The 17,763-nt window shown below is 38.8% G+C and overlaps 2 protein-coding genes across 2 annotated transcripts in view; one reads left to right on the top strand and one right to left on the bottom strand.

Moving 5' to 3' along the window:
- Positions 1-4,577, bottom strand: part of cenpp (centromere protein P) — a 93,922-nt gene extending 89,345 nt beyond the window's left edge. Inside the window, exons 1-5 of the mRNA XM_019359128.2 lie at positions 4,554-4,577; positions 3,652-3,806; positions 3,423-3,577; positions 2,959-3,047; positions 616-704 (exon numbers count right to left, since the gene is read on the bottom strand). Of these exons, the coding sequence (XP_019214673.1) occupies positions 616-704; positions 2,959-3,047; positions 3,423-3,577; positions 3,652-3,806 (488 nt within the window). The 5' untranslated portion in view covers positions 4,554-4,577. The remainder of the gene's footprint in view (positions 1-615; positions 705-2,958; positions 3,048-3,422; positions 3,578-3,651; positions 3,807-4,553) is intronic.
- Positions 4,578-4,924: 347 nt separating this feature from the next.
- Positions 4,925-17,365, top strand: nol8 (nucleolar protein 8). Its single transcript, XM_005469692.4, has 18 exons — positions 4,925-5,242; positions 5,924-6,052; positions 6,664-6,726; positions 7,497-7,575; positions 7,888-8,044; positions 8,222-8,508; positions 9,043-9,299; positions 9,862-11,303; positions 11,679-11,882; positions 12,058-12,171; positions 12,289-12,385; positions 12,847-12,979; positions 13,086-13,169; positions 14,337-14,659; positions 14,753-14,894; positions 15,279-15,340; positions 15,602-15,684; positions 16,885-17,365. Exons 2-18 carry the CDS (start codon positions 5,932-5,934, stop codon positions 16,942-16,944), a joined length of 3,708 nt encoding a protein of 1,235 aa, XP_005469749.1. The 5' UTR covers positions 4,925-5,242; positions 5,924-5,931; the 3' UTR covers positions 16,945-17,365.
- The last annotated feature ends 398 nt before the right edge of the window (positions 17,366-17,763 follow it).

The following is a 17,763-nucleotide window of genomic DNA, read 5'->3' as shown; positions in this document are numbered from 1 at the left end:
GACAGTCACAGCAGGAAAAGAGCGGGTGTAATTAATATTACAGATGGCTCTGCTCCATTTACAGGTGTTTGTGCCAGTATGCAACACACCTAAAAGGAATCCAGCCTTTATAAATGTAATGAGTAACACCTGTGCTTGAGTTCATCTTTGGAAAGGCTTGCCATTTGTGAGACCAAGAATGAGTGTTTGAGTGAGAAGGTTCGGCCTGAAGAGAGACGTTTGCTGTTTGACAATTTCATCTACTTTAATAAGCACTTAAGTTAAATTATACAGGCAGCTTCATTCTGACAGGGATAACAACCAATATTAAACATGAGGAGCTGGACCAGACAGACAGACAGAGTGTAAATAAATGAGAAACTGACCACAGTAATTGGCCAAAGGTATGGAAGTTAAAGAACATGTGTATTTAGCATGTCTATTTAGACCTAATTTTCCATCCATTGCATTACTTTTTCTGTCACTTTCTATGTGACCAACCAGGTGGAACACTATAAATGACATGCCACTTACTCAATATTTAAATGAATCTTCATGTTTTGCTCTTCCTGAAGTGAACAGCTCTGCCTTTGAGTACAGTTCTTTAGAACACAGGTTAACTGTTAATTCATTCACCTTGACAAGAAGCTGCTGAAGTTTTGCAGGTCACTTGAATCGAGCACCACGTTCAGATCGCCAATGGTCCTCTTTGATCTCTCACTGTCCTGCAGGAAATAACACACAATCCATTATTCAGTTACAGCACAATGAGTCACTTTATTTACAGTGACCAGTTTCACCCATCTGTGTTACTCTGCTTTAAATACTTTATCAGATTAAGAGAATGTCACGCTGACATGTCATGCATAGCCCTTCGGATTTCACTATTGTCCAATTATAAGAACTCACAAAAGCAAAACAATACAACAGAAGTGACTGAACTTCAAATCTCCTCTTGAATTTTAATCTCTATTATATAACTATTCTTGAGTTAAACTGGTTTCATTTCTCTCACAGATTCAAACAGCTGTGTGATCAGGAGCAAAATCTGGGTAATAAACAATGGGCAGATGAGCGGTGACACATAATAGCTTAACAAATTAAGCCTGTTTTTCAGTTCCCTGAATGAGAGAAGCAAAACAAAACTGATCATTTAGCCTTATTAAATTTGGGAAAATATTTTCAGGAAAAGCCAAGGGCCCAGTTGATGCTCTAAAGAAATAGTTCAGAGCATCCACAATCCATAATGTGTATTGTTTTACTCACCTGTTTGTATTTTAACTAAATATACAAGAAAACCTTGCTTTTTATCTAACCTTTTTTAAATTTCTAAATGTTTTACAGAGTTAGGGTAGCCATTTCACCCCACCCCACCAGCCTTCATGCTGAACAAAACAATTTAAGGTTACTGGAAGTTGTATTAGTCCACATTAAGGTGCAATAAAAAAGGTCAGTAAACATTAAACTACAATTAAGGGTAAGAAGAGAGGGTTTCAAATCAACAAAACAATTACTATTCTCATTAAAACAAGTTAGAACTCTTTGGATAATTGTAATTTTAATAACATTTTGTGAGCCATGCAGGAGAAAAGCTTTAATAAAACCATCTGCTTGCTCTAATAGTCAGTGCAGCTAGAATTAAAACCAGAAAACAAACAATTAAAGTCTTTACTGAGTTACTTATGTCCAAAGGTATGGGTAAAATCTGCATCTTAAACGACTTTACGAAACAGCTTATATACATTATCCCTAAAACCCAGCTTCACTGGTGGCCAAATGAGCTCAAATTAAAACCAGAAGACTTCTGGACCAACATGAAGCTGGTTTATTGGTCATTATACTGCACAATAAATTTAAAATTACTGTTAACTTTACATTTACACTATTAGCTGATGTTGAATTATCTATTTTTTTAACGTGACAGTTAAAAACGGGATTCTAACAAGCCTAGATATGAGGTTGGATATAAACTTCAGAACTTTTTTGCTAAAAATGTAGCCCGAAAGAGCTCCAACTGCTGAAAGTTGTCCTCACGTGTTTGGTTACGTTCACAAATTTGAAAATAAATATATACCTGATGTAGTCATTTTTGCAAGTTTCAAATCATTTAGGAGGATACTGTGTTCAGGCACCTGCAGCCTTTTAAAACAAGTTAACATTTCCCAGGTAAGCTACTGATGAATATCATATTCATAGTTTTATTAATGTTACTGAGTATCAGACATCATCACAAGAATTGTAAAACAATACCACTCTGCCTCATCAGTGAAACACTAAGGCACATGGCTTTGTCACCCTCTGCTGGCCGGACACAGCACTTCAGAAAGATTTCAGTATGGTTTTTGCCTCTGAGAATGTTTATATACTTTATTTTCTACTTTAGTTAAAGACTGAAACAAGTTTCATCTGCCGTAGATTAAAGTGGAGTAAAAGTAAGGCAACATCAGTCTTTGTCTGATCAAAACCTTAAACAGATTGTGCATAAGAAAAGTAGAGATACATGTGAATACTAATAATAATAATAATATCCTATAACAATAACAACTAATAATCTATACAGTTCCAAGCTAAAGCCACGGTTTCAGTTAATTTTTAAAATAATAAGTTTTATTAAGACTGAGATTTTGAGTATTTGAGCCAACATATCTACAACATGCAGACTCAACTGGACTTAAACACTAAGATTGGGTCACAGTGACAGCTACATATATGGTTACACAATAATAATAATAATAATAATAATAATAGTAGTAAGTTTTAATCATGAGCACAATGCCCTGTTAATAGAATAGACAACATAGCACAATGTAGTAAAGAAAAAGCAGAAAATCAGACACTAGATGGGTTAGAAATATGGACACAAGATAAAATAAGCCGAAAAGTACTTGCAAAAATCAAAGCGAGAGTTCGGTGAACAGTTTCAGACCGGAGGAAAACTACAATCCATAAACAAGAATAGAAAGAAATATAACAACTCACCTTGATCTCGGAAAACTGAAACTCGACCTGGAAGACCAGTTCAGAGCAGTTACCCGACAAAGAGAGCTGCTGAACCAGCTTTCTGCCACCTAACATACACAAATGCAGTTACTTTTAGATCTACTGTTTCATTATTTACATTCATGGTAGAAGCCTGTCTTTTTTGGCATACCGTCACATATAAGTTTTTGATCAGTGTCAATCAAATCAAATCAAATGAATATTGTTTAGCTCATCAAAACCTTGCCGATAATGGGAAAAAAACAAACAAAAACAAATCAAACAACAAAAAATAAAATAAAAATACATTATAAACTAAACTACACAGGGAACAAATTAAAACACTAAATGACATAAATAATTAAGATGCACCAGATTTATATTCTGATGGAATCTTAATCTTCTATTTAATACATAACAGGTCAGCTGGCAGTGAAGACTGTGGTTTGAGACCCTGCTCTTACTGTTTTGTAGAGTCTTTGTGGTGCAGCTGTTCAAAGTGATGCCATTAATTTCTGTCTGCAGTTTCACATCCTCCTCCAGCTCCTCCACCTCCTCTTTGAGTCTGGACATCACCATCTCCTTCCCTCCTTCTTGTCTCTGTCCACACATGAACGCTCTGTGAAGGCAAATAATTTATGACGTAAAGCTGTAGACAGATTTCGCAAAATGCAGAACAAAAATTAAACTCACAGAGCATTTTCCATTTGTCCTCTGTAGTGGAACGTTATGTCCTTATTGTTTTCCTGTTGTTGGCGCTGCAGCGCTTTAACTTCAGCTTGAAGACGCTCGATCTCAGCCTCGAGCACCTTCACCTCCTCGGTGTTCTCATCACTCATCTTCTCCATCTTGAAGTATAAAAACCAAATGATTTAGTTAAAACAAAGACACACACATATTAGTTTGCCAGGACAACTTTATAACTTGTAAAAAAATTATCAATTTGAAATTTACAGATTAAAACCACAAATCTACAGGAAAAGAAAAGAAAGAAAAGAAAAATTGTATTTGAAGGAATTACATATTTTCAATCTGAAAAGTTGGATCAACTTCATTATATTACAGACATTGCTAATTTTCATTTAATATCAGTTAATAATCTAACTTTTATACTATTTATTGGATGCAATAAAGAAATGGTTTTGACTAACAGAGAATCACTGTTTTACCACAAACAACCCCACTTTCCTTCTCTTAACTCTGTCGTCATGGGTGCTTGTTCCAGTTTAGGTTAATCCAGCTTTGCAGAGTGAAGTGATATGAATCCATGACTCTTGGACTAATAGGGTAGCTTTGCATTTGAATTCAAAATTAATCTCTCTTTATTTGACACTGGTGAAACTCCTTATTTTATCCTCTCCCGTTCAATTAACTTTAGTCAGACTAACGAATTTACTGAAACGGTGAAAAGTGAACACAGCACCACTGTGACTTTTAAAGTATAAACGCACTCCACAGCCTTGCTAATAGTCTAAAGTAAGAAAAAAAAGTGTCAAAGTGGTTACACTTCCATTATTTGGACCAGTAAATCCCGGCTAACGAGACACTATAAAAATAACAACAACGTTAAATTGAGGACAAACTGTCGAGCTAACTTTCCACAGCTGTTTCCGTTGTGAAAAAGAAGTGTTTTTAACAATTCACAGTTCTATGTTAGTAGCTGATATAAAAGAGTTCTGCCATTATTAAGTAACGATTACCTGTATTTACTACCTGTTTGTTTTCCTTTTCTTCGCAGATGCAACCGAGCACTTCGGAAGCTCGCGCCCTCTGGATTCTACCACTTTTCTAAAATCCGAGGGGGGAAGAAATTGCCTCCGTGAATAACAGTCACGCCAGCACTATGGCTCTGTTAAAACAAATACTACTGGTGTATACATGTTTGCATTTTAAAGTACATATAAGTGTTTTATCATCGCAAATGAGCCACAGAATCATAACCCACCAGGAATTTGTGTGAGTCCTTCACCCCACGTAGAAATAATGGAAATCCGCAGCTGTACCTAGTGCGTATTAATTTTTTTACCCTTTATCAATAAAATGGAATATAACAATTATATGTTAATTAGCTTTTGTAAGTAAACTTTTATAATTAAAAGAAATGTACCGGCATCCCTTAGCGATACCGGTACATTAGCGAGTTCGTTTATTTATTCATTTTTAAACCACCGTTGAGTCTACGGAACATTTGGGTGGTTCCCGAGAAAAATGTTACGGACGGATTTATCTGCAGGACCTCAGCTCCGGACAGAAATTGTGGTAACACCAGCTGGATACATGTGAGGTAAACATTTGTAGCTTTTCGGACTCTGTATGTAAAAATGCTCGTGATAACAAATAAGAGTAGTTATAAATCGACTCACTTAGAGGTCATATATGTAGTAGACGCTCTATGATTTATGTTATGCTCTATGTCTGGAGTTCCTCCAGGTTGAAATGGATTTACTGGATCCACTCAGCTGCATACAGCTAAAACCTGAGGCTCTGCTCTCAGTCCTGTCCTCTTAAGTTTATTCATTTTGGACGCTGCTTTAAAAGGTGTTTCAGCTTTAAAGTTATTATGAAGTCTTTGGTTTGTAATTTCGTTGGATTGTGTTGTATTATACTGAGAAGCACAGTGTGCAGTGCAGTGCAGTGGAGTGGAGTGGACACAGTATTAGAAACAGTAAAATGCAATTCAGAACCGTACAGACGAGCAGATCTCATCTGGCCTGATCTTTCATGCGAGTAATGAGAGTATCTGTAGATTTATGAGAAGCATTAAATCTGCTTTTCGGTTTTTGTTTGAATATGAATTTATTTTTTGTATGATTTGCCTGCATGTTTTACAGATGGTTATGTATTCAGTATTTATAAATATGTAAAATATGCGAGGTAGTGATTCAAATGTACTTACTATGCCTGGTAGATCAGCTAAACATCAATTTACAAAGCTTTTTAAAGTGTAGCCACCTTATACTTACAGTCACAGCAATGCGGCGGCTGTACGTCGGTGGGTTAAGCCACACGGTCACTGAGAAGGATCTGAAGGATCGATTTGGAAAGTTTGGAGCCGTTGAGGATGTGGAGCTCCGGACCAGGAAAGACCCAGAGGGTGAGGAATCCAGTATACACTGACACACTTTGACAGTCAGAATGGTGACAGTAACGATGTTTGATGTTTAAATTCTGTTTATCTAATTTTATTCATGTTCTGAGACTTGAAATCACCTTTCACTTTCAACACTGTCACTATCAGGTACTTGTACAATTGTTGCATTGAAAGGCATTTAATATTAACGAACCAGCGGCATTCATTTATGTTTAACTTTATTTGTTAAAAGTTAAAGTCCAAAGAAAACTAAACTCTAAAGCATTTTCTTATTTTACTATGCATTTCTATTTAAAATAAGAAAACATACTAAAAGTTTGAAATTCTTTACATCTAATTTGCATTGAAAAAATCTTTAGCTGTTGTTCTCGCACTCCACAAATTATACAACTTTATTTACAAGTGATGCTTAAATACAAGATGTCAGGGCTGCTCTGAACATTAAAAAGATTTTCAATACAACTGTGAAAGTTTAGTTTACTTTTTTATTTATTTTTTTGGTCAGGGACAATAAAAATTAATCAGAAAAACATAATCGAAAATAGATTTATGATCATTATGTTTTGTTTATTATGAATTCTTACATCTTCATAATGTTATTGTTCCTCCTGCAGGTGTTCCCTATAAAACCTTTGGCTACGTCAACATCAATATTTCAGATGCCGACCTGAAGAAATGTAAGTGACCATAGCTGCCGCAGAGAATCCTCAGATTTAACCCTCTGAGGTCTAAGTCATTATCAGTTACAACCCCAACCTTCTAACTCTAAATATGTGTTTTGGGATTTAAGGGTTGTCATCCCCAGTAAGTAAGTGGGGTTAGGTTAATTGGAAACTAAATTGCCCATAGGTGTGAATACCCTGTATACCCTGCTTCTCGCCCTAAGACAGCTGGGATAGGCTCCAGCGCCCCCCGCGACCCTGAAAAGGATACGCGTAAGCGGATGGATGGATGTTATGGTCCGAGGTGCATAACACAAATACAACACAACAAAAGCAATATATACAAAAACCAGGAATAAGAAAACGTAGTTACAGTATATTTAAGTCTAAATAAGAATTGAGAGAAGCACAGATGACTATTTTGAGGGGAAAAAGTAAATTTCTTATGCGTGTCAGTGAGAATGATTTTTGTTTGTTTTATATTTACCAAAACTTTGGAGAAAGCAAACATATTCTGTGAGCATAGGGTTGGAGTCGTCACCAGCGATGACTTAGACCTCACAGGGTTAACTAACTTATGTAACTAATATTCATTCACACTGTTAGTGGGATGCCTCATCCGCCAAACTGAAGGAACCCTTCATCTAAACATGTAATTAACACTTTCAGTGAGAATTGTGTTTGTGTTGTTTGCACCATTGAGTACATTTTCTACAGTCTGCTTTCTAAACTAACATTTAAAAAAAAAACTGTTGCATTATGAGATTGGTGTGTTTCCTCTGCAGGCCTGACAGTGCTAAACAAGTCTAAATGGAAAGGGGGAACTCTGCAGATTGAAATAGCAAAGGAGAGTTTCCTGCACAGGTACAACCACGTCCATCTTGCCATGTAAATCTAACACTAACAGAAAAGTGAAAATTATTATTGTACAAACTATTGAATTATTAGGGGGGTGATTTTTTTTTTTTTTTTTACTTTACTCAGACCTTAATATCAAGGTTCACAAATGTTGGTTGTCTGTTTTGAAAATTCTGGATTTTTATGTTCACCAATCTTAAAAATTTGATCTCTGTACCTGTAGAAAATTATTCCTATCTGTTAGCTTGAGAGCTAAAAGCTCTGTATTAGCTAAATACATAAAGGTGGTAGAAGTGTGATGATGCATTTGTGTCATAGGCTGGCTCAGGAGCGGCAAGAGGCAGCAGAGCAGCGTCTCCAACAGCCTGCAGCTGAGGACAAGAGACAGAAGCTTCTGGACTCACTGAGTAAAGCTGGTGTGGACAACTTTACCATGAAGGCTGCGGTTCCGGGGACCGAAATCCCAGGACACAAGGTCTAGTCATACTCTTTCCCTCAAGACATGAGTATAACATATGCACTTGCTGTCTTGTGGGGTCATCTAGTCACAATGTGGAAACCACTTCTTTTAAAAATTTAATCCCCCTAACACAAATTAATACATTTTAGTTTTAAGGGTTTAAGGTTGGTGTTGACTGTCCTCTGGTTTCAGGACTGGGTGGTCAGTAAATTCGGACGGGTCCTCCCCATCTTGCAGCTCAGAAGTCAGAAAGGCAGCAAATGTCGAAACCTGAAGTACGACCCATCAAAATACAGCCACAATATTCGCAAACTGGACCGAAACACCATCCCTGATGAGGCCACACCTGTGACCCAGCTCACCTGGGAGGTCCAGGGTGGGGATGATGAAATCAGTAAGAAAAGGCGGGGGGAGTTCCCCCCATGTGAGCCATGGAGACCCAAGAAGAGTCGGACAGACAATGTTTCTGGCAGAACCAGGTATCCATGTGACCTTTTCAGACTATTCCAGTAGACCAGGTTTGTTTTGGTTAACCCACAAGGTCTCAGTTGGTTTCTGTCCCTGAGGGCCTCTGCGATTTTAGATTTTCATTCCTGGATCCGCTTTGCTTCCTGCTTCCTGTAGTTTCTAGGATGCCCAGGTGTTACCTCTGGAATCATGAGAGCTATCTCCTGGTACATGTGATTCTGACATATTTATTCATGAATCAGAAAAATATCTTAAGTTTTTTTTAATTGCTAAAACTTCTAGTGGATTTATTGTGTTTTTCAAGCCACCTGGTTTCTGGACTGTTCCTGACATTCCATATTTCCATGTTTGTTTAATCCTCAGAGGTTCCTATTAGATTTCCTAATGTTCTAAATGTTTTGGGAATTCCTAGAGCCTTGCAAGCTTTCAATAATCTGTTCTGTTTCATGGATTAATGATGTTTAGAAAACACATGCAGATTCTGGGTTTTTGGAATACCAGTTTATGAATATTTAGTGTCCCTTACTTTTGTTGCTTTACCTTAGATTTGAACACCCTGTCAACTTTGTCAATCACACTGAGGCTCATCAACTCACCAACGGATTTGAAAAACAAAACGACCACAGACTGGCACAGAAGAAGTGGAGACACTTTACTGACAGTGATGGCGACTCAGAAGAGGAAATCCGCAGGGTGGTGGCAGCTCAGCAGACCTCCCATGTTCCACCACAACAGCAGGAGGTGGAGGAGGATAATCTGGAAGTGGTTGGATATGACTTCTTAGCAAAATCTGCATGCAAAGGTAACACATGTGTTTGAAACAGGCAGTTTGCTCATTTTAAAAATTTTCAAATTTGTCATTGTTTATGTTTACAATTCTACCTGAGTGATGAGTTTAACTTTATGGCTGTTTATTCATTTTACTTTCAAATGCACATGTAGGTTCACATGTGCAAAAATGCAATAACAAAGACTTCTCACACTGGATCCTGTTGTACTGAAGTAATCATGAAAGCCACAGATCTCATTCTGTATGATTTCATTTATACTTTGACGAGCAGAAAAGATGCCAAATTCTTAAAACAGATTACATCAAGTAACCTGATTTTTATTTGTGGATTTTTGTGGCACATTGACTGCTAATTGTATGTAGTGCGTGTGTGGATGCAGATTTCTAGGGAAGAGTGTGGTATTATCTTTATTCAAACCATGATATCAGGGATGTTCTTTCATTGAGTGATGCTGATCAGTACCAAATTATGTCAAAAGTTACTACAGTAAAAATAATAGAATTAAATATGAGTGAATCATCCTCATTTTCTCCATCCCAGAAAAAAATTGATCTTTCCTCTTTGTGATTCCAGGTGATCAAGACAAGGATGACTACGACTCTGCTGACACAGATGAACTCTTTGCATCGAGGAAACCTCCTCCTGCTAAATGTCAGGAGAAACATACTCCCCCAACAGCAGAGCACCTCTCAGGAAACAACACAGACAAGAAGAGAAAAACAAAGAGAAAAGCTGGAGAGCAAGAGGAAGAGGACGGATCAACAGATGATGAAGAACACCTTACTTCTAGAAAACCCTCCTGCGTGCAGCAAAAGAGGGATTCTAGTGAACAGAAGCTAAATAAGAAAACGCGTGTCCTCCCTGTCGCAAGGCCGTCCTCATCAGAATCAGATAGTGATGAGGAAGATGAGGGTGATGAAGAAGACTCAGTAGATTCATGTTCAGACTCTGATTATGAAGCCATGTTTTCTAATGTCACCCATCTGGAGATCTCCCTGGCCGACCTGCAGAAGCTAGCTGAGGAGGCCGAGCAGAACTCAAACACTGTAGCTCCCAGCTTCCTCGGAGCTGGACTAGAACAAGAAACGCTTTTCACGTCTTTTCCTGCAGAGCAACCTGCTCCAAAGAAAGGCTCCACGCCTGAAGAGATCCTCGCCATGATAATGGAGGACGACAGCAGCGAGGATGAACAGAAGAAGAAAAAAAGGAAAAGAAAAGGTGTCACGTCAGCACCACTGCCTGCCTTCCAGGGCACAAAAGCATTGAATGAGGTATCGGAAGATGAGGAGGAGGATGATGGAAGAGGAATAGAGGTTAAAAAACAGAAGATGAACTCTGATTCTCCACAACTGGTTCACAAACAAACAGACAGCAAAACCATCACAAGCGTAAGAGACCAGAATCATGCAGAAACAAAGATTTCAGACAGCAGTGAGCATGAAGAGGAGGACGATGAAGAAGAAGAAGAGGATGACGATGATGAAGAAGAAGAAGATGAGAGTGATGACGGTGGTGATGATGATGATGATGAAGAAGAAGATGAGAGTGATGATGAGGAGGAGGAAAAAGGAGAGATTATAAAAGTCATGCCTCCTCCTGATGTTTTAAAAAAGGTCACAACTAAAGTTTGTGTAAACGCAGAAAAGGCTGAGACTGAGTCTTCGTCAAGCAGTGAAGAAGAAGAGGGGAGGGTGAACTCCAGTCAGACTGTTGTAAATGTTAAATCTGCAGCAAAGGCTTCACCTTCATCCTGCAGCTCATCTGGAAAGGATAAGAATGAGCAGCAGGTCATTTCTGCTAACGGGGGTGTGAAAGCAGCTTTGAACAGGGAAACCTCCACCAGCGAGGAAGAGGAGGAGGAGGAAGAGCCGGCACTGCCCCGGATGGCATTAGGAGTTGAGGAGGAAGAGGAGCGGCAGAGACAGGCCAACATGAGGAGGCTGGCTGCTGTACAGCAACGACAGAAAGAGGCCGAAGAACATAAAAAACTCATCCAGGGAGCACTAGCCAACCTGGTGAGAGTGCAGCGTGTTTATAAGATTTTATTGTAATAAACTGATTCATTTGGAATTATTTTAACCTAGTTAATAAAATCAAAGCAGTTCTTGAAGTTTGGAAGGGTTTTTGATTGATGTTTTTTTGGAAAAATAAAACTAATCTGTAGGACAGAACAGAATTATAATTTTTCATTGCCAAATTTAATTTAAAATTTCATGGTTCGATTTTTTTTTTTTTTCAAATATAATTTCTTTTCTGATATTAAGAACCTAAAAACATGTCAAGTATATCTACATATTCCTCTCTACCTTTAAAGGCAGGCAGGAAGGCTTCATTAAAAGTTTGGTCCTCTTTGTGTGCTGAAGGCTTCAGATTTTCTGTATCTTCATTAGGATGCTCCCGTGGCAGGAGCAGGGAAACATATCGTATTTGGCTCTGAAGATGAAGAAGATGATGGTAATGACGATGGAGATCAGCAGAGGATGGACTCAGAGGTCTTAGCATCAAGGAAGACTCTGTTCCAGGACAGCCAATCAGAGGATGAGGCCACTGGTGATGAGGCCGCAGCAAATAAAAGTGTCAAAGTAAAAGCGGAGGTGAGTGAAGACTTGCTGAGCTAAGGTCTGTGAACTGGAATATAAGAATTTAAAGCTGCATTCATCCACCTTTATTTCACCAAAGATGGTCATTATTATCAGTAGACATCTTAACTGATCGTGATAATGTGGCTCTAAACGGGCTGTTTTTTAACTTTGCATTTGTGTGTTTCAGGTGCGTCTGAAGTCATCGGGCCCTGAGCTGTTTGGCGGCAGTGACGATGAAGATGAGGAGGATGACAGCAGGTTTGACATCAAGCCTCAGTTTGAGGGTCAAGCAGGACAGAAGGTGAGAAAAGAAGTTGCACACTGCTGCACAGAGGTGGTCATAATGTTTTAGCTCAACCGTGGACTTGTGCAAATTCGAAACTTCGCACTAAATATTGGTTTGTTGTTTTTTGCTCAGCTGATGGCGCTGCAGTCTCGCTTCGGGACAGATGAGCGTTTCCGGATGGACTCTCGCTTTCTGGAGGAGGATGAAGAGGTTAAAGACGAGGACTCAGGTGAGACTGTGGATGCAGGTACAGTAGTTGTTAAATGCAGGAAAGCAGATCAAGATGGAGAAACCCCGTGGTTTTTTATGTGCTCCGGACCAGGTTAATTACAGCATGACAGACCAGCATGCATACCACCACCATTAATTTCTTCCTATGAGATATTATGGACCTTGGTGTGCTCTTATTTTCTGAAGCTATATAAATCCTTTTGAAATATGGAAAATATCATCAGTCTATTAAAGCATCACCAGCTGGCCTGAAATTACACAGATGTTATAGATAAAATATTTTTTTATTAACAAAACAGTCGAGATAATTTTCTGTTTGAAAACAAAGTTTTTACCAGTTTAATTGTGCTGTAACACAACCTCTTTATGTTGCACATCATGTACACTTCTTTATCTTCGATTTTAAGAATCATTTCCTTGAAACATTTAAGTTAAACATGTTACGTGTTTGTGATTCAGAGACAAAGAAATCCCTGGTGGAAGATGATGAGGATTTGGAGGAAGAGAAGAAGAAGACCCTGTCTATTCTGCAGAGTGTTCTTGGCCAACAACACTGCAGCAGCAAGACTGCTGGCAAAGCCAAGAAGTTCAAGTGAGCTTCACACAGTCTGAATCACAGCTGCTTCTGAACTGGAACAAGTCATATTCACTATGGAGAAAATAAAGAAACTTAAAGCTGTGTGACTGTGTGTTTGCAGAGATGTGTCAGCGCTTCATTATGACCCCAGCAAGGAAGAACATGCTGCATTTGAGACCAAGAAAGAGGAAGTCAAGAAGGAGAGGTACAAGCTTAGAAACGTGAATTTCCACCTATTTTTCTTGTGAAATTTATGATTTTATGGTTCCGGTGTGAAATTTATGATTATCAGGGTTTCTAACGGTTTTTATCGTTACTTTTTTTTAATCGTTTTTATCATTAACTCAGTTTCCCTGGGTCTTTTCCCGTGTGTTATGAATTAATCTTCTTCTTCCTGGGTACCGGTACTGGTTTTATTTTGTTGTATTTATCTGGGACACCTTAAAAGCCGGTCCGTGAAAATATTGTCAGATATAAACCGGTCCGTGGCGCAAAAAAGGTTGGGCACCGCTGTTCTACACTCTTTCTATGGTATTTGTTTCCACTAAACACTTCAAAAGTAGATCAGGAAAAAGTAGTAAGGGATGGAAATTTCTTTTTTTTTTTTTTTCTTTTTTTTTAAAAGAAGCAGGAAGATGTTTCTAACAAACACTGTTCAGTCAAACAAGTAGTCATTTGTTTGGATATTACTTTCAGCAGTGGATTTAATACAAGCCCTGTGACAGACTGGTGACCTGTCCAGGGTGTACCCCGCCTCTCGCCCTAAGACAGCAGGGATAGGCTCCAGCGCCCCCGCGACCCTGCCAAAGGATAAGCGGATGGATGGATGGATGGATGGATGGATGGATGGATTTAATACAACAGATAATCATTATTATTGTAGGTGCCAGACTTTGACAAGAAACTAGCTAAGTAAAAGTAATATATAACAGTGATTTTACTACCTGTAAGTCAGCTCAGCACAGACCCAGACAGACTACATTTAGGGAATATCAGGGTTTTATTTTTCTGGGCTCACACACTGTAAACAACACAATGGATGTGTGCTTCTTTAAAAGACCTCAGTCAGCCTTCCCTCACTGCTCTGCCTGAATCACTCTGCCCATCCTCTCCACCTGCAGCTGAGCAGAAACATCACCCTACTGCAACACAATCATAACTATGGTTCTGTGTGTCATCATTGCACTGGTTTTACTGTTAAACCTGAATTCTAACAATGTTTGTAATGGGGGGTTTTGTGCGGTACTCAATATTTATGTCAATAAATGATTTAATATACTTTTTGCAAAGTTAGAATAATAAAATAAAGATTTTTAGCATTGACATGTGCAGGAAACCAGAAAATTCAACCTGTGATCTGTTGTCTTCACAGCAAAGCTGCCAGGAAGAAGAAACGTGAGGAAGCTCAAAAGCTTCCCGAGGTTTCTAAAGAGATTTATTACGACGTGTCAGGCGACCTGAAGACCGTGTTCGGTCAGAGCAAGGATGAGATAGATCAACAAGAAGAGAAGATGAACTGGGACCAGAAGGAGGAGGAAGAAGGAGAAGAAGAAGAAGAAGGAGAGCGTAAAGAGGAGGAGGAGGAGGAAGAGTCGGCCCCACTGCTCTCTGTTCCCAGTGCGGAAAAAGAGGATTCGTCTGGATTTAAATTTTCCTTCTTTGGAGATGACACAGAGACAGGAAGTAAAGAGACAGGTGGGTAGAGCCTATATTGATCTTAATCTTCCAAATACATAAACTCTGTTGTTTGTTGTTGTTTTTATAAACTTTCCATTTTTCTCTAAACAGCCGACTACAAGGTAGAGGCCATACAAGCTCCAAAAGTGTCATGGCATCAAGACCCACGTTTCCATGACAGCAGCTCAGAGGAGGAAGAGGATGAGCAGGAGGAAGATGAGGAGCAAGGCAACACCACAGCTAAAACTACAGAGTAGGAAAAGCAAACTTTAATCCTGTGAACTGCTTCATGTGTCCCCGCTTTTATGTGACCTAGGTTTTTCACGAAGATTGAAACTGAGCACTGTTTTAATAACCTCAGTTTGCTTTTGCCTAAAATCGTCCAGAAATGTGAGAATCTGTGTCTGTTTGGCATTATTGTTTGGAAACTATTTATGAGAAGGATGAGAGCATTGTTGCCAGTTATTTTTGGTTCATTAACACAGCTGCTTTCACACACCTGACCGATTAAAGCATGAAGTGGATATGACTGTGAGATTGTTATGAAAGGAGACATGAGACTGAAGGTGTGTTGAATTGATACAAAGAAAATACAGTATGATCTGAGCTTTTGTGTATTTTTGTTGCGTTTTTACAGAGTGGTGATGCCGTCACACACTGAATTCTTCTTCTTTTACCCTGATGATGACAGACTGACAGGTAGGATGGTGATTCCAAAGGAAAAAAAAAAAGAAGAAAATGATCTTATTAGCTGTCTGTGAGAGTCAACATTGTGTGGGTACATATTTTTTCCTTATGCAAACTCAGAGGTGACATAAGTTATTAAACTGTTATCCAGCAGCAGGTTAGATCTGCAGATATAGTTTCATGTCAGCGGAGATTTCCAAATTTCTGTTGTTGTTGTTTTTTTAAGTTGATAAAGGTTCTGATGTGTGATCTGAACATTGTTTTCTCCTTCAGAGGGTCCCAAGTTGTTCTGGCGTGTGTCTGAGTTGGAGGAGCAGAGGGAGCAGTGGGAGGAGAGGAGGAGCGCACTCAGACAGGTATAGAGTTTGTATGAACATTGCTTAAACCGGTCAAGAAGTTAATTAGATGCTTATATAGATCCTTATTAGATGCTAAATCTTCAGTTTTAAGATTTTTTTTTTGATTTTTTTTTTTTTATGAGAAACATAGCTCCAGAATTTGTTTTCACAGTGAGTATGGTATACATTGCATATCATAACTTTATTACACTGCCAGTCTGTTTTTTTTTTTTTTTTAACACTAGGTTTTTTAGTTTTTCTGAAAAAATCCAGTAAAATCTCTCCTCTAGACCAAAAAGGGCACATATCTACACTCCCCTTAAAACCACTGCTGCTAATACTGGTAAGTGAGTACCTTAAGGTGCCAATCAGTGAGGCAGTGTTAGAGAGAGTTGTAACTTATACACCTCTTACCCACCTTCTGGAGTTATTTGGTTTCACTAACTGCAATCTAAGTATGAATCATTTGATGCACATTGCAACTTCTTTGTGTTTTGGCTCAGACAATAAGTAAACAAGACACAGGTTGCGGTGCTAAGGTCACCCTTCTTCCCTGTCTTACTTGCTGAGGCCTCGGTGTCAACAGTGACTGATCTCTCTAAATAAAACTTAAGCTTCCCGTCTGTCCATTCATCCATTTTCTTTAGTGCTTATCCAGCTCAGGCATGCAGGGGCGCTGGAGCCTGTCCCAGCTGTCATAGCTTGAGAGAATGAATGCTGGACAGGTTACCAGGCACTGACAGGTGGTCTACTTAATGATCTTGAAACCCAATCACCCAACTACAGCAGCAGGGAGAAACGTCTGCAGTGGCAAGGCATCAGCCCAGAAACCCACAAGAGCAGCGAACCCAGCTGTCGTCCTCACCACATGATCTCACAAAGTTCTAGCCCATGATGGATGAAAGTAATCAAGAAGACAGAATTGGAGCAGGAACATGTGTTTTAAAGTTTTGAAGTGCCAGATTGTGGAGAAATGTTTCTCTATGACGAGTAACTTAGATAAAAATATTAGAGCTTTAAAAAAATACTGTTTATGAGTTCAACGTTTTCTTTGAAGTTGTTCGTGGGAGCATTTATGAGCACTGGCAGACGACGGGTTTAATTCACTGCATTTCCAACCACAACTCTTTGTCTTCATGCACGTAAAATCTGTGGGTCCATAAAAATGACTCAAGTTATTCAGTAAACATGTTTCGGCTTTCCCGTCTGTGTTCACAGGAGTACCGCAAGAAGCACAAGGATGCTCGGAGGAAGCTGACGTCCTCCCTGAAGAGCTGAGGATTGTGGGCAATGAAGTCTTTGTGTTTCAGCACTCACTGCCCTGAATTCGTGCCTGACCGATCATTTCTTCTTTCTTGGTGCCAATTTTTTGCCTCGGACTGATTGTAGCAGTCGGCTGGATGGAGAGCAGATGGCTGCCAAAGACAGTGAACTCATCTGAATGTTTAAGATCATCCAGAGTTTCAGATTAAATGTTTATTTTAGTGGATATTGATATTTTGATGAGATATTTTGTAGTCAGTTTGTTTTTGTTTTTTGTAAACAGCATGTGTTACCTGCTGTGAAAAACATGATTTCATACAAGCAGCAGCTCCCACTTATGGAGGACCAAACCTACTATAAAAATGGACAAATAAATAAATAAATATGCTTCTTCAAATTAAATTAAGAATAAATGGAAATGAAAGATATAACTTAACTGATCATTTTCTTTTCCATTATTTCTGGTTTCAGGAATATTATATAATTATTATTTCTTTTTTTTTAATCTCACCATTTTTACTCCTCCGCCTGTAAATGGCTGATAGGATATTGTTGTCACCCTGCTGGGCGGGCAGCATGAACACTCGAGTTTGTCAGTGCGATAACTCATAAACAAGGTCATGTAGGAGCTTCAAATTGATACCACAGTGCAGCTACTAAAACTCTTGCCTGAGTTTGAATCTTGTTGACCTCGAGCTAAAGGTCAAGGTCAGATGTCAAGCTACCTGAAAATCTTGTAAATGCCATAACTCAAGAAGGAAGACACCTAGGATTTTTCAAATTGATATCGTAGGTGTAGCTACTAAACTCAGACAAGTTCAAATTCCAGTGACC

This window comes from Oreochromis niloticus, linkage group LG5, assembly GCF_001858045.2.
Source record: "Oreochromis niloticus isolate F11D_XX linkage group LG5, O_niloticus_UMD_NMBU, whole genome shotgun sequence".
Lineage (NCBI taxonomy): Eukaryota > Metazoa > Chordata > Actinopteri > Cichliformes > Cichlidae > Oreochromis > Oreochromis niloticus.
This window is presented reverse-complemented; position numbering and strand designations above follow the sequence as displayed.

Coding starts and splice junctions, on each gene's coding strand:
- nol8 (XM_005469692.4), top strand. CDS start 5,932: ATGCGGCGGCTGTACGTCGGTGGGTTAAGCCACACGGTCACTGAGAAG. Junction 6,053..6,663: donor GACCAGGAAAGACCCAGAGG/GTGAGGAATCCA, acceptor TTCCTCCTGCAG/GTGTTCCCTATAAAACCTTT. Junction 15,341..15,601: donor TGATGATGACAGACTGACAG/GTAGGATGGTGA, acceptor TTTCTCCTTCAG/AGGGTCCCAAGTTGTTCTGG.